The 15364-nt window shown below is 62.4% G+C and overlaps 2 protein-coding genes across 2 annotated transcripts in view; both read right to left on the bottom strand.

Moving 5' to 3' along the window:
• Positions 1 to 980: 980 nt before the first annotated feature.
• Positions 981 to 7573, bottom strand: CDIPT (CDP-diacylglycerol--inositol 3-phosphatidyltransferase). The gene is made up of 4 exons (XM_088538883.1): positions 7420 to 7573; positions 6635 to 6716; positions 4272 to 4353; positions 981 to 1132 (listed from the first exon to the last, which is right to left on the bottom strand). The coding sequence occupies exons 1-4, from the start codon at positions 7554 to 7556 to the stop codon at positions 981 to 983; spliced, it is 453 nt and encodes a 150-aa protein (XP_088395009.1). The 5' UTR covers positions 7557 to 7573.
• Positions 7574 to 12927: 5354 nt separating this feature from the next.
• Positions 12928 to 15364, bottom strand: part of LOC104570237 (sarcoplasmic/endoplasmic reticulum calcium ATPase 1) — a 58326-nt gene continuing 55889 nt past the window's right edge. The window contains exon 22 of the mRNA XM_088538884.1: positions 12928 to 12968. Coding sequence (XP_088395010.1) covers positions 12934 to 12968 — 35 coding nt within the window. The 3' untranslated portion in view covers positions 12928 to 12933. The remainder of the gene's footprint in view (positions 12969 to 15364) is intronic.

The following is a 15364-nucleotide window of genomic DNA, read 5'->3' as shown; positions in this document are numbered from 1 at the left end:
TTTTGGGGGTGTTTGGGGGCATTTTGGGGGTATCCGAGTGTGTTCCGGGGTATCTGGGGGCATTTTGGGGAATCTGGGGGTACCCGGGCATATTCCAGGATCTGTGGCCGCGTTTTGGGGGTATTTGGGTGCGTTCCAGGGGTATCTGACCGTGTTTTGGGGGTACCCAACCACGTTTTGGGGGTATCTGGTTGCATTTGGGGGGTATTTGACTGCATTTTGGGGGGATCCGACCCCATTTTGGGGGTATTTGGGTGGGTTTTGGGGGTATCTGAGTGTGTTTTTGGGGGTATCTGACCCCATTTTGGGGGTATTGGTGCATTTTGGGGGTATCTGAGCACGTTTTGGGGGTATCCGACCCCATTTTGGGGGTATTTGGCTGCATTCTGGGGGTATCTGACCCCGTTTTGGGGGTATCCGACCCCATTTTGGGGGTATCTGACTGCATTTTGGAGGTTTTGGGGGTGTCTGGGTGCATTTTGGGGGTATGTGGATGCATTTTGGGGGTTTCTGGCGGTATCTGGGTGCATTCTGGGGGTATTTGGATGCGTTTTGGGGGTATCTGACCGCGTTTTGAGGGTATCTGAGTGCGTTTTGGGGGTATCTGGGTGCATTTTGGGGGTATCTGGGTGCGTCTTGGGGGGGTTTCTGGATGCGTTTTGGGGGTATCCGACCCCATTTTGGGGGTATCTGGGTGCATTCTGGAGGTATCTGGGTGCATTTTGGGGGTGTCTGGACATGTTTTGGGGGTATCTGGACACGTTTCGGGGGTACCCGACCCCATTTTGGGGGTATCTGACCGCGTTTTGAGGGTATCTGGGCACATTTTGGCGGTTTCTGGGTGCATTCTGGGGGTATTTGGACGCGTTTTGGGGGTATCTGACCCCATTTTGGAGGTTTCTGGGGGTATCTGGGTGCGTTCCGGGGGTATCTGAGCGCGTTCCGGGTGTATCCGGCCCCGTTCCGGGGGTATCCGGGTGTCACCGGCGCTTGCGGCGCTCGGCCGCGTCCAGGGCGGCGACGTCCCGGGCGGCCGCCACCAACTGCAGGACATTGAGGGTGGCCTTGGCCACCGCGGCCGGGCAGCAGAGCCAGAGCAGGGCCCGGAACAGTCCGGGGGCACCGGGGAACACTGCGGGTGACAACAATGTCACCAAGGTGACAACAATGTACCCCAATGTGTCACCAATGTACCCCAATGTACCCCAATGTGTCACCAATGTACCCCAATGTGTCACCAATGTACCCCAATGTACCCCAATGTGTCCCTAATGGCCGGGCAGCAGAGCCAGAGCAGGGCCCGGAACAGCCCGGGGGCACCGGGGAACACTGCGAGGGTGACAACAGTGTCACCAATGTGTCACCAATGTCACCAATGTACCCCAATGTACCCCCATGTGTCACCAATGTACCCCAATGTGTCCCCAGTGGCCAGGGAGCAGGGCCCGGAACAGCCCTGGGGGCACCGGGAAAACACTGCGGGTGACAACAGTGTCACCAAGGTGACAACAATGTCACCATGTGTCACCAATGTAACCCCATGTGTCCCCAATGTACCCCAATGTGTCCCCAATGGGCGGGCAGCAGAGCCAGAGCAGGGCCCGGAACAGCCCGGGGGCACCGGGGAACACTGTGGGGGTGACAACAATGTCACCAAGGTGACAACAATGTCACCATGTGTCACCAATGTACCCCAATGTGTCCCCAATGGGCGGGCAGCAGAGCCAGAGCAGGGCCCGGAACAGCCCCGGGGCGCCCGGAAACACTGTGGGGGTGACAACAGTGTCACCAAGGTGACAACAATGTCACCAAGGTGTCCCCAATGCGTCCCCCAATGTGTCCCCAATGTGTCCCCAATGGCCCAATGGCCGGGAAGCAGAGCCAGAGCAGGGCCCGGAACAGCCCGGGGGCGCCCGGGAACACTGCGGGTGACAACAGCGTCACCAAGGTGACAACAATGTCACCAATGTGTCCCCAATGTGTCCCCAATGGCCGGGCAGCAGAGCCAGAGCAGGGCCCGGAACAGCCTGGGGGCACCGGGGAACACTGTGAGGGTGACAACAGTGTCACCAAGGTGACAACAATGTCACCATGTGCCACCAATGTACCCCAATGTGTCCCCAATGTACCCCAATGTGTCCCCATGTGTCCCCAATGGGCAGGCAGCAGAGCCAGAGCAGGGCCCCGGAACAGCCCCGGGGCGCCCGGGAACACTGTGAGGGTGACAACAATGTCACCAAGGTGACAACAATGTCACCATGTGTCACCAATGTACCCCAATGTGTCCCCAATGTACCCCAATGTGTCCCCATGTGTCCCCAATGGGCGGGCAGCAGAGCCAGAGCAGGGCCCGGAACAGCCCGGGGGCACCGGGGAACACTGGGGGGGAGACAACAGTGTCACCAAGGTGACAACAATGTACCCCAATGTGTCCCTATGTGTCCCCCAATGTGTCCCCAATGGGCGGGCAGCAGAGCCAGAGCAGGGCCCGGAACAGCCCCGGGGCACCAGGGAACACTGCGGGTGACAACAGTGTCACCAAGGTGACAACAATGTACCCCAATGTGTCCCCATGTGTCCCCAATGGGCGGGCAGCAGAGCCAGAGCAGGGCCCGGAACAGCCCGGGGGCACCGGGGAACACTGGGGGGGAGACAACAGTGTCACCAAGGTGACAACAGTGTCACCATGTGTCACCAATGTACTCCAATGTGTCCCAATGTACCCCAATGTGTCCCCAAGGTCCCCCCATGTGTCTCCAATGTCCCCCATGTGTCCCCAATGTCCCCCCAAGGTTCCCCCCATGTGTCCCCATGTGTCCCCTATGGCCCTCCATGTCCCCAGTGTCCCCCCATGTGTCCCCAGTGTCCCCCCATGTGTCCCCAATGTCCCCCCAAACGTCCCCAATGGCCCCCAGTGCGTCCCCAATGTACCCCTATGTGTCCCCCATGTCCCCCCAAGGTCCCCCCATGTGTCCCCAACGTCCACAAGGTCCCCTCATGTGTCCCCAATGTCCCTCCATGTGTCCCCAAGGTCCCCCTATGTGTCCCCATGTCCACAAGGTCCCCCCATGTGTCCCCAATGTCCCTCCATGTGGCCCCAAGGTCCCCCTATGTGTCCCCAATGTACCCCCGTGTGTCCCCAACGTCCCTCCATGTCCCTCTATGTCTCCCCCATGTCCCCATTGTCCCCCCATGTCCCCACATTCCCATGTCCCTCTATGTCCCCAATGTCCCACGTCCCCAATGTTCCCCTATGTCCCCAATGTCCCCCCACGTCCCCAATGTCCCCCTATGTCCCCCCATGTCCCTCCATGTCCCCATGTCCCCCGATGTCCCTCAATGTCCCCACATCCCCCCCTGCCCCAATGTCCCCATTGTCCCCAATGTCCCCATTGTCCCCCATGTCCCCAATGCCCCCATGTCCCCCATTGTCCCCAATGTCCCCATGTCCCCCATTGTCCCCATTGTCCCCCCATTGTCCCCATTGTCCCCATGTCCCCCAATGTCCCCATTGTCCCCAATGTCCCCCAATCTCCCCATGTCCCCCGTTGTCCCCATGTCCCCCCCCGTTGTCCCCATGTCCCCCATTGTCCCCATTGTCCCCATGTCCCCCCGTTGTCCCCAATGTCCCCCATTGTCCCCATGTCCCCCCCATTGTCCCCCATTGTCCCCATGTCCCCCCCGTTGTCCCCATTGTCCCCAATGTCCCCCGTTGTCCCCATGTCCCCATTGTCCCCATTGTCCCCAATGTCCCCCGTTGTCCCCATGTCCCCCAATGTCCCCATGCCCCCATTGTCCCCATTGTCCCCATGCTCCCATGTCCCTCCATTGTCCCCATGTCCCCCCCATGTCCCCAATGTCCCCAATGTCCCCTGTTGTCCCCATGTCCCCCAATGTCCCCATGTCCCCCCATGTCCCCATTGTCCCCAATGTCCCCATTGTCCCCCAATGTCCCCGTTGTCCCCATGTCCCCATTGTCCCCCATGTCCCCATTGTCCCCAATGTCCCCATTGTCCCCAATGTCCTCCGTTGTCCCCAATATCCCCATTGTCCCCAATGTCCCCATTGTCCCCGTTGTCCCCATTATCCCCATTGTCCCCCCGTTGTCCCCATGTCCCCCATTGTCCCCCACTGTCCCCATGTCCCCATTGTCCCCAATGTCCCCATTCCCCCCATTCCCCCCATTCCCCCCGTTGTCCCCAATGTCCCCCGTTGTCCCCATGTCCCCATGTCCCCCCCGTTGTCCCCGTTGTCCCCACGTCCCCTCTCACCGCGCGGTCCCTCGCTGTGCGTCACCAGGTAGAGGCTGCAGTAAAACCCCTCGTTACCGGCGCAGAGCAGGAACAGGAGGGGCTGCGGGGGGGGGGGGCAATTAGGGGATCCCCCCCAGCCCCAAATACCCCCCCCGAACCCCAAATACCCCCAGGGAACCCAAATACCCCCCAGGGAGTCCAAATACCCCCCCCAAACCCCAAATACCCCCCTGAACCCCAAATACCCCCAGGGAACCCAAATACCCCCCCAGGGAGTCCAAATACCCCCCTGAACCCCAAATACCCCCAGGGAACCCAAATACCCCCCCAGGGAGTCCAAATACCCCCCCCAAACCCCAAATACCCCCAGGGAACCCAAATACCCCCCCAGGGAGACCAAATACCCCCCTGAACCCCAAATACCCCCCAGGGAGTCCAAATACCCCCCCCAAACCCCAAATACCCCCCCAGGGACCCCAAATACCCCCCGCGAACCCCAAATAACCCCCTGAACCCCAAATACACCCCCTCAAACCCCAAATACCCCCCCCCCAGGGACCCCAAATACCCCCCTGAGGACCTCAAATAACCCCCAGGGAGCCCAAATATCCCCCCCAAACCCCAAATACCCCCCCAGGGAACCCAAATACCCCCCCCAGGGAGTCCAAATACCCCCCTGAACCCCCAAATAACCCCCTGAACCCCAAATACACCCCCCCAAACCCCAAATACCCCCCCCCGGGGACCCCAAATACCCCCCCAAACCCTAAATACCCCCCGGGAGCCCAAATACCCCCCTGAACCCCAAATACCCCCCAGGAGCCCAAATACCCCCCCAGGGAGTCCAAATACCCCCCTGAACCCCAAATACCCCCCCCACGAACCCCAAATACCCCCAGGGAGTCCAAATACCCCCCCAGGGACGCCAAATACCCCCCTGAACCCCAAATACACCCCAGAAACCCAAATACCCCCCCTGAACCCCAAATACCCCCCAGGGACCCCAAATACCCCCCCCCAGAAACCCAAAATACCCCCTGGGGACCCCAAATACACCCCAGGGACCCCAAATACACCCCCAGGGACTCCAAATAACCCCCTGAACCCCAAATATCCCCTGGGGACCTCAAATATCCCCCTGAACCCTAAATACATCCCAGGGACCCCAAATACCCCCCCAGGGACCCCAAATACCCCCTGGGGACCCCAAATACACCCCCAGGGACACCAAATACCCCCCTGAACCCCAAATACCCCCTGGGGACCCCAAATATCCCCCTGAACCCTAAATACATCCCAGGGACCCCAAATACCCCCCCAGAAACCCCAAATACCCCCTGGGGACCCCAAATACCCCCCAGGGACCCCAAATACGCCCCAGGGATGCCAAATACCCCCCTGAACCCTAAATACCCCCCTAAACCCCAAATACCCCGCCAGGGACCCCAGATAACCCCCCAAAGCCCTAAATACCCCCCAGGGACCCCAAATACCCCCCCAGGGACCCCAGATAACCCCCCCAAACCCTAAATACCCCCCAGGGACCCCAAATACCCCCTGGGGACCCAAATACCCAACCAGAAACCCCAAATACCCCCCTGAACCCTAAATACATCCCAGGGACCCCAAATACCCCTCAGGGACCCCAAATACCCCCCCCCCAGAAACCCAAAATACCCCCTGGGGACCCCAAATACACCCCAGGGACTTCAAATACCCCCCTAAACCCCAAATAACCCCCAGGGACCCCAAATAACCCCAGGAACCCCAAATACCCCCCAGGGAGTCCAAATACCCCCCTGAACCTCAAATACCCCTCAGGGACCCCAAATACCCCCCCCCCAGAAACCCAAAATACCCCCCTAAACCCCAAATACCCCGCCAGGGACCCCAGATAACCCCCCCAAAGCCCAAAATACCCCCCCAGGGACCCCAAATATCCCCCAAGGACCTCAAATACCCCCCTGAACCCTAAACACCCCCCCAGGGACCCCAAATACCCCCTGGACATTAAGTACCCCCCTCAAAGCCGTAAATACCCCCCAGGGACTGCCCAAATGCCCCCCAAAACCCCAAATACCCCCCCGACCCCTCCCCGACCCTGATGCATCATGGGCCCTTGGAGGACCAACCCCCCCCCCCCGCCTCCAATAGCCCCAGTGCCTGCTGGGCCCTTGGAGGACCCGGCCCCGGTGCATCATGGCCCCTTGGAGGACCAAGCACTCCCTCCATTAGCCCCAATGCATCATGGGCCCTTGGAGGACCCGGCCCCGGTGCATGCTGGGCCCTTGGAGGACCAACCAGCCCTCCATTAGCCCCAGTGCATGCTGGGCCCTTGGAGGACCCGGCCCCGGTGCATGCTGGGCCCTTGGAGGACTCACCCTGGAGCTGTAGTACAGCCGCAACAGGCGGTTGCCGTCGGTGCCGACGCTCTTGTGGCTCTCGGCGCCCTTGAGCGCCATGCTGGGGGCGTGGCCAGCCAAAGGGGGCGTGGTCAGTTAAAGGGGGTGTGGCCAAACCGGGGCGTGGCCAGTTAAAAGGGGGGGTGCGGTCTGTGAAGGGGGCGTGGCCAAAATAGGGGCGTGGCCTGTACATGGGTGTGGCCAAATAGGGCGTGGTTTATAAAGGGGGCGTGGTCAGGGAAGGGGTGCGGCCAGAAGGGGGCAGAGCCTCTAGAGGGGGTGTGGTCAAAGGGGCGTGGTCTGGGTGGGGGCAGGGGGCGTGGCCAGCAGGAGGGGCTTGATTAATGGGAAGGGCGGGGTGAATGGAGGGGGCGTGGCCAGGGGCAGGTAGAGGGCGTGGCCAGAGGAGGGGGTCACCAGGGGTGGAGTCAGCAGAGGGGGCGTGGCCAGGGAGGGGGCGTGGCCAGAGAAGGAGGGTCAGCAGATGGGCGGAGTCAGCAGAGGGGGCGTGGCCAGGGAGGGGGCGTGGCCAGACGGGACATAGAGGACCAGGGGAGGGGGTCAGCGGGGGGGGCGGGGTCAGCAGGGGGCGTGGCCAGGGAGGGGGCGTGGCCAGATGGGGGCATAGCCGGGGGGGGTCAGCAGAGGGGGCGGGGTCAGCAGAGGGGGCGTGGCCAGGGAGGGGGTCAGCAGAAGGGGGTGGTGCTCCGGGCCCAAGGGGGCGGGGCAGGAGAGGGGGGCGTGTCCCGCGAGGCCCCGCCCACCTGTGCAGGTGCAGCCAATGGGAGGCGACGTCGAGGGCGGCGGCCAATTGGAAGAGGGGGGCGGCGCCCGGGTAGAGCAGGGCCAGGTGGAGGAGGAGCCCCAGGGTGGCGCAGCGGTCAGTGAGCATGTCCAACATGGCGCCGAACCGGGAACCTGGACCGGAACCGGAACCGGGTCAGAACCGGAACCAGGACACGGAACCGGGATCAGAACCGGGATACGGAACCAGGACACAGCGGTCGGTCAGCATGTCCAACATGGCGCCGAACCGGGACCCTGGACCGGAACCGGGATACGGAACCGGGTCAGAACCGGGATCAGAACCGGGATACGGAACCGGGATACGGGACATGGGACACAGCAGTCGGTCAGCATGTCCAACATGGCGCCGAACCGGGAACCTGGACCGGAACCGGGTCAGAACCGGGATACGGAACCGGGATCAGAACCGGGACATGGAACCGGGATCAGAACCGGGATCGGAACCGGGATCGGAACCGGGATACGGAACCGGGATCAGAACCGGGATCGGAACCGGGATACGGAACCGGGATCGGAACCGGGATACGGAACCGGGATCGGAACCGGGATACGGAACCGGGATACGGAACCGGGATCAGAACCGGGATATGGAACCAGGATATGGAACCGGGATCAGAACCGGGATACGGAACCGGGATCAGAACCGGGACATGGGACACAGCGGTCGGTGAGCATGTCCAACATGGCGCCGAACCGGGACCCTGGACCGGAACCGGGTCAGAACCGGGATCAGAACCGGGATCAGAACCGGGATCGGAACCGGGATACGGAACCGGGATACGGAACCAGGACACAGCGGTCGGTCAGCATGTCCAACATGGCGCTGAACCGGGACCCTGGACCGGAACCGGAACCGGGATACAGAACCGGGATATGGAACCGGGACACGGGACATGGGACACCGCAGTTGGTCAGCATGTCCAACATGGCGCCGAACCGGGAACCTGGACCGGAACCGGGTCAGAACCGGGTCAGAACCGGGATATGGAACCGGGATCAGAACCGGGATACGGAACCGGGATCAGAACCGGGACACTGGGATCAGAACCGGGATACGGAACCGGGATCAGAACCGGGACATGGGACACAGCGGTCGGTCAGCATGTCCAACATGGCGCTGAACCGGGAACCTGGACCGGAACCGGGTCAGAACCGGGACACGGAACCGGGACACCGGGATACGGAACCGGGATCAGAACCGGGATACGGAACCAGGACACGGAACCGGGACACGGAACCGGGACACCGGGATACGGAACCGGGACACGGAACGCGGATCAGACCCGGGTTGGGTCCTGCCCCCTCAGGCCCTGCCCCTACCCCGGCCCAGCAGGTGGCCCGTGTGACCCCGCCCCTCCCACGCCCCGCCCCTCTCTAAGCCCCGCCCACCCTGTCCGAGGATCCTGGCCGCGTGCCCGTCCACGGCGTCCATTAGCCCGGCCAGGCCGTAGGCGGCGGCCGCGGGGCCGGGGTGGCCGGACATGAGGAAGAAGGAGGCGGCGACCAGGAGAACCCGGAAATACCCTGGGGACAACGGGGGACGTGAGGGGACATGGGGACATGGGGGGACATGGGGGACATGTGAGGTGACATGGGGACACAGGGACATGAGGGGACATTGGGGACACGGGGACACATGGGGACATGGGGGGACATTGGGGACATGGGGGGGACACGTGAGGTGACATGGGGACACGGGGGGGACATGGAGACACGTGTGAGGGGACATGTGGGGACATGGGGACACAGGGACATGGGGGGGCAAGGGGACAGGGGGACACATGGGGACATGGGGACATGTGGGGACATGGGGACATGAAGGGACACAGGGACATGGGGACACGTGTGGGGGACACGGGGGACACATGAGGGGACATGGGGACATGAGGGGACATGGGGACACATGGGGACATGTGAGGGGACACAGGGACACATGGGGACACAGGGACACGTGTGAGGGGACACACATGAGGGGACATGGGGACACGTGTGAGGGGACATGGGTGGGAACAGGGGACATGGGGGGACACAGGGACATGTGTGAGGGGACACAGGACACATACGGGGACACGGGGACACGTGGGGACACGTGAGGGGACACAGGGACACATGGGGACACAGGGACACACGTGAGGGGACACAGGACACATAAGGGGACATGGGGACACGTGGGGACATGTGAGGGGACACAGGGACACATGGGGACACAGGGACATGTGTGAGAGGACATGGGGGACACGTGGGGACCCGCGTGGGCAGCCCCCTCCCCCCCCCAGGGCTGGGGGTCCCGCAGGGCCCCGTTACCCCCATTAACCCCCCGTTACCCCCCATTACCCCTCGTTACCCCCCCATTAACCCCCATTACCCCCCGTTACCCCCATTACTCCCCATTACCCCCCCTTCCCCCATTAAGCCCCCCGTTAACCCATTACCCCCCATTAACCCCCCTGTTACTGCGTGTTACCCCCTGTTACCCCCATTAACCCCCGTTACCCCCCATTAACCCCCTGTTACCCCCTATTAACCCCATTAACCCCCCATTACCCCCTATTAACCCCATTAACCCCCCGTTACCCCCCCATTAACCCCCTGTTACCCCCTATTAACCCCGTTAACCCCCATTACCTCCCGTTACCCCCATTAACCCCCCATTACCCCCCATAACCCCCATTACCCCCTATTAACCCCATTAACCCCCGTTACCCCCCATTAACCCCCGTTACCCCCCCATTAACTCTTGTTACCCCCCAATTAACCCCATTAACCCCCTATTACCCCCTATTAACCCCCCATTACTCCCATTAACACCCCATTACCCCTCGTTAACCCCCGTTACCTCCCGTTAACCCCCGTTACCCCCCATTAACCCCCCCGTTACCCCCATTAACCCCCCATTACCCCCTATTAACCCCATTAACCCCCCGGTTACCCCCATTAACCCCCCGTTACCCCCATGAACCCCCGTTACCCCCTATTACCCCCATTAACCCCCCGTTACCCCCTATTAACCCCATTAACCCCCATTACCTCCCGTTAACCCCCATTACCCCCGTTAACCGCCCCCGTTACCCCCCGTTACCCCCATTAACCCCCAATTACCCCCATTACCCCCCGTTACCCCCCCCCATTACCCCCCATTAACCCCCCGTTACCCCCCTATTAACCCCCGTTACCTCCCGTTAACCCCCATTACCCCCATTAACCCCCCGTTACCCCCCATTAACCCCCCGTTACCCCCCATAACCCCCCATTAACCCCCCGTTACCCTCCATTAACCCCCCGTTTCCTCCCCGTCTCCCCCCCGTTACTCCCCCCGTTCCCCCCCGTTCCACCCCCCGTTACCCCCCATTAACCCCCCGTTACCCCCGTTTCCTCCCGTCACCCCCCCCCCGTTTTCCTCCCGCCCCCCCCGTTACTCCCCCCGTTCCCCCCGTTCCCCCCCCGCTCCCCCCCCTCACCGATCACGTTGGGCACGAACAGAAACACGTTCTCGCCCCCCCCCGCCATGGCCGCGGCCCCTTTAAGAGACGCCCCGCCCCTTCCGGCAGCGGGCGGGGCCAACCGCCGCCCCGGTGGGCGGGCACGGAAGTGACACAAAGGGGGCGGGGCGTGACGCGAGGGCGGGGCTTGGCGCTCCCCGCGGCTGGGGTTGGCCCCGCCCCCTCCGTGACGTCACCGCGCGCCCCATTGAGGCGCTGGAGGACCGCGGGACAGAGCGGCCGCCGCGGGCACTTCCGGGTTCAAACACCGCGTGACTCGCGGCAGCCAATCGGGGCGCGGGGCAGAGCGGGGCCTCGTTACCGATTATTAATTAATTAACATTAATAATTAGCGCCCCCCCCCCCGCGGCGCGCGTCACAGAGGGGGCGGAGCCCGTTCCGGTCTCCTCATTATTATTCACATTAACGACCGCCCCCCCCCGCCCCCGCGCGAGTTTAGAAAAAATAAATGTAGAAACCCAAAATCCAACGAAAAACAACCAAAAAAGGGGTCTGTTTTGGGGGAGGGGCAGGGGGGTGTTTGGCCCCTCCCCCCATGGGGGCTGTTTCGAGGCCCCCCCCAATAGGGGGCTCAATGGGGGGAGGGGTCGGTTTCAAGGCCCCCCCCCAAAAGGGGGGGTGGTTTCAAGGCCCCCCCAAGGGCCCATAGCGGTTTCGAGGCCCCCCCTCCCCCCCATTTATGGGGGGGTCATTTGGGGGGGGCTCCATGTCGGGGGGGGGGGGGGTCACTTTCAAGGCCCCCCCCCAAAAGGGGGGTGGTTTCAAGGCCCCCCCAACCCCATAGCAAAGGGGGGGGAGGGGCAGACACACATGGGGGGAGGGGGGGATCAACCCATCGGGGGGGGCGGGGCTTGCTCATATTGGGGTGGGCCCAGGCGTCCGGGGGGGCGGGGCTTCCCGGGAAGGGCCCAGGCGTCCGGGGGGAGGCCCAGGCATATTGGGGTGGGGGGGGCATGAAACCGTCATTTGGGGCGAGGGGGGACCTGAAACCATCATTGGGGTGGGGGGGGGGGCGTTCCCCACGAGGAGCCCCGAAACCTCCCCAATCCTCAAGGAGGAGCCTCGAAACTGCCACAATCCCCCCTGGGGAGCCCTGAAACCGCCACAATCCGCCCGGGGATCCACGAAACCGCCGCAATCCTCAAGGGGGAGCCCCGAAACTGCCTCAATTCCCCCTGGGGAGCCCCGAAACTGCCACAAACCCCCCTGGGGAGCTCTGAAACCGCCACAATCCCCAAGGGGGAGCCCCGAAACCACCTCAATTCCCCCTGGGGAGCCCCGAAACCGCCTCAATTCCCCCTGGGGAGCCCCAAAACTGCCCAATTCCCCCCGAGAAGCCCCAAAACTGCCCTAATTCCCGCGAGGAGCCCCGAAACTGCCACAATCCCCCCTGGGGAGCCCTGAAACAGCCACAATTCCGCTGGGGAGCCCCAAAACTGCCCCAATTTCCCCTGGGGAGCCCCGAAACCGCCTCAATTCCCCCCGAGGAGCCCCAAAACTGCCCTAATTCCCCCGAGGAGCCCCGAAACTGCCCCAATTCCCCCTGGGGAGCCCTGAAACCGCCAAAATCCTCAAGGAGGAGCCCTGAAACAGCCACAATTCCCCTGGGGAGCCCCAAAACTGCCCCAATTTCCCCTGGGGAGCCCCAAAACCGCCACGATCCCCCCTGGGGAGACCTGAAACTGCCCCAATCGCCAAGGAGGAACCTCGAAACCGCCACAGTTCCCCCCGAGGAGCCCTGTCCCCCCCCATGTCCCCAGGTCCCCCCTTGTCCTCCCATGTCCCCCCATGTCCCCATTGTCCCCAGTGTCCCCAAGCAGGTCACACCAGGTGTCACTGTCACTTTAATGGCAATAAATAAGCGGTGCCAGGAAGGGGGGTCCGGGGGGGGGAAGGGGAGGGGGAGGGGCGACCCCACGTGGGGGAGGGGGGAGGGGGTGGCCCTTGGTGGCCCCGGTGTCACTTCCGGTGTCACTTCCGCCGCTTCCGGGTGTCCTCGGCGTCACCTGGGGGGGGGACACACGGGGTGGGGGGGGGGCTTGGGGACACCCCCCCCCCTTGGGGACACGGGGGGGCGGGGACAGAATGGGGACGATGGGGACATTGGGGACATTGGGGACAATGGGGACAATGGGGGCAATGGGGACAATGGGGGGCGATGGGGGGTGATGGGGACATTGGGGACATGGGGACATTGGGGACATTGGGGGGTCATGGGGACATGGGGATGATGGGGACACACTGGGGACACTGGGGGCAATGGGGACAATGGGGACAATGGGGACAATGGGGACATGGGCGGTGATGGGGACATGGGGACAATGGGGACACAATGGGGACATTGGGGGGACATGGGGATGATGGGGGGTGATGGGGACATTGGGGACATGGGGAGATTGGGGACATTGGGGACAATGGGAGGTGATGGGGACAATGATGGGGTGATGGGGACACAATGGGGATGATGGGGACATTGGGGACATGGGGAGATTGGGGACATTGGGGACATGGGGGTGATGGGGACATGGGGAGATTGGGGAAAATGGGGACATTGGGGACAATGGGGGCAATGGGGGGGTGATGGGGACATTGGGGACATGGGGACATTGGGGGGGGGTCATGGGGACATGGGGATGATGGGGACACACTGGGGACAATGGGGGCAATGGGGACAATGGGGACATGGGAGGTGATGGGGACATGGGGACATTGGGGGGTTAAGGGGACATTGGGGGTGATGGGGACAATGACAAGGTGATGGGGACATTGGGGACATGGGGAGATTGGGGACATTGGGGACGATGGGAGGTGATGGGGACAATGATGGGGTGATGGGGACACAATGGAGGGTGATGGGGACATGGGGAGATTGGGGACATGGACATTGGGGACATGGGAGTGATGGGGACATGGGGACATTGGGGACACAATGGGGACATTGAGGGGACATGGGGGGGTGATGGGGACAATGATGGGGACATGGGAACATGGGGGGGTGATGGGGACATGGGGACATTGGGGACATGGGGACATTGGGGGCAATGGGGGGGTTAAGGGGACATTGGGGTGATGGGGACAATGATGGGGACACAATGGGGGGTGATGGGGACAATGGGGACATGGGAACATGGGGACATTGGGGACATGGGGACACTGGGGGCAATGGGGGGTGATGGGGACATTGGGGGGACATTAGGGGTGATGGGGACAATAACGGGGTCATTGGGGACACAATGGGATGATGGGGACATTGGGGACATGGGGGTGATGGGGACAATGAGGGTGTGATGGGGACACAATGGGGGTGATGGGGACAGTGGGGACATGGGGACAATGGGGACATTGGGATGATGGGGACATTGGGGACATTGGGGACATTGGGGTGGCGGTGGGTGATGGGGACAACGATGGGGTGATGGGGACGCAATGGGGGTGACAGTGACACAAAAGGTGACACTAGGGGGTGCTGGTGACACAAAGGGGGTGACAGTGACACCAGATGGTGACACTAGGGGGTGACGGTGACACCAGGGGGTGACACTAGGGGGGGACAGTGACACTGGGGGGGACAGTGACACAAATGGTGACACTAGGGGGTGCTGGTGACACAAAGGGGGTGACAGTGACACAAAGGGGGGGACAGTGACACCAGATGGTGACATTAGGGGGTGACGGTGACACCAGGGGGTGACACTAGGGGGGGACAGTGACACAAATGGTGACACTAGGGGGCGCTGGTGACGCAAAGAGGGTGACAGTGACACTAGGGTGACACCAGGGGGTGACGGTGACACAAAGGGGGTGACAGTGACACCAGGGGGTGACACCAGGGGGTGACAGCGACACAAAGAGGGTGACAGTGACACTAGGGTGACACCAGGGGGTGACACCAGGGGGTGACGGTGACACAAAGGGGATGACAGTGACACCGGGGGGTGACACTAGGGGGTGACAGTGACACCGGGGGGTGACACCAGGGGGGTGACGGTGACACAAAGGGTGACACTAGGGGGTGACGGTGACACCAGGGGGTGACGGTGACACTAGGGGGTGACACGGGCGCTACCTGTGGCCGGGGCCACCGGAGGGGACGGGAGGTCACGCTGCAGCGGGGACAAAGGAGAGGAGGTGACGGGGGGGGACAAAGGGGACAAAGGGGACAAAGGGGACGGATGGAGGGGACAAAGGGGACAAATGGATGCAGGAATGGGTGGATGGATGCAGGGACACACACATCTGGATGCACAGCTGGATGCAGGGATGGATGCAGGGACACATCTGGATACACACATGGACGCACAGCTGGATGCAGGGATGCACAGCTGGATACACAGCTGGATGGAGGGAATGGATGCAGGGATGCACAGCTGGATGCAGGGACACAGGGATGCACAGCTGGATG

This window comes from Tinamus guttatus, unplaced genomic scaffold, assembly GCF_059628265.1.
Source record: "Tinamus guttatus ecotype Peru unplaced genomic scaffold, ASM5962826v1 Tinamus_guttatus_pri_ptg001267l, whole genome shotgun sequence".
Taxonomy (NCBI): domain Eukaryota; kingdom Metazoa; phylum Chordata; class Aves; order Tinamiformes; family Tinamidae; genus Tinamus; species Tinamus guttatus.
Note: the sequence above shows the minus strand (reverse complement) of the source record. Positions and strands in the feature narration are given on the sequence as shown.

What these genes read in the sequence shown, in the direction of transcription:
- CDIPT (XM_088538883.1), bottom strand. Translation starts at nt 7,556, where the DNA reads ATGTTGGACATGCTCACTGACCGCTGCGCCACCCTGGGGCTCCTCCTC. An exon ending in GGCTGTACTACAGCTCCAGG is followed by an intron (nt 4,354 to 6,634) that starts GTGAGTCCTCCA and finishes CCCCCCCCGCAG; the next exon opens with CCCCTCCTGTTCCTGCTCTG. An exon ending in GCACAGCGAGGGACCGCGCG is followed by an intron (nt 1,133 to 4,271) that starts GTGAGAGGGGAC and finishes TGTCACCCGCAG; the next exon opens with TGTTCCCCGGTGCCCCCGGA.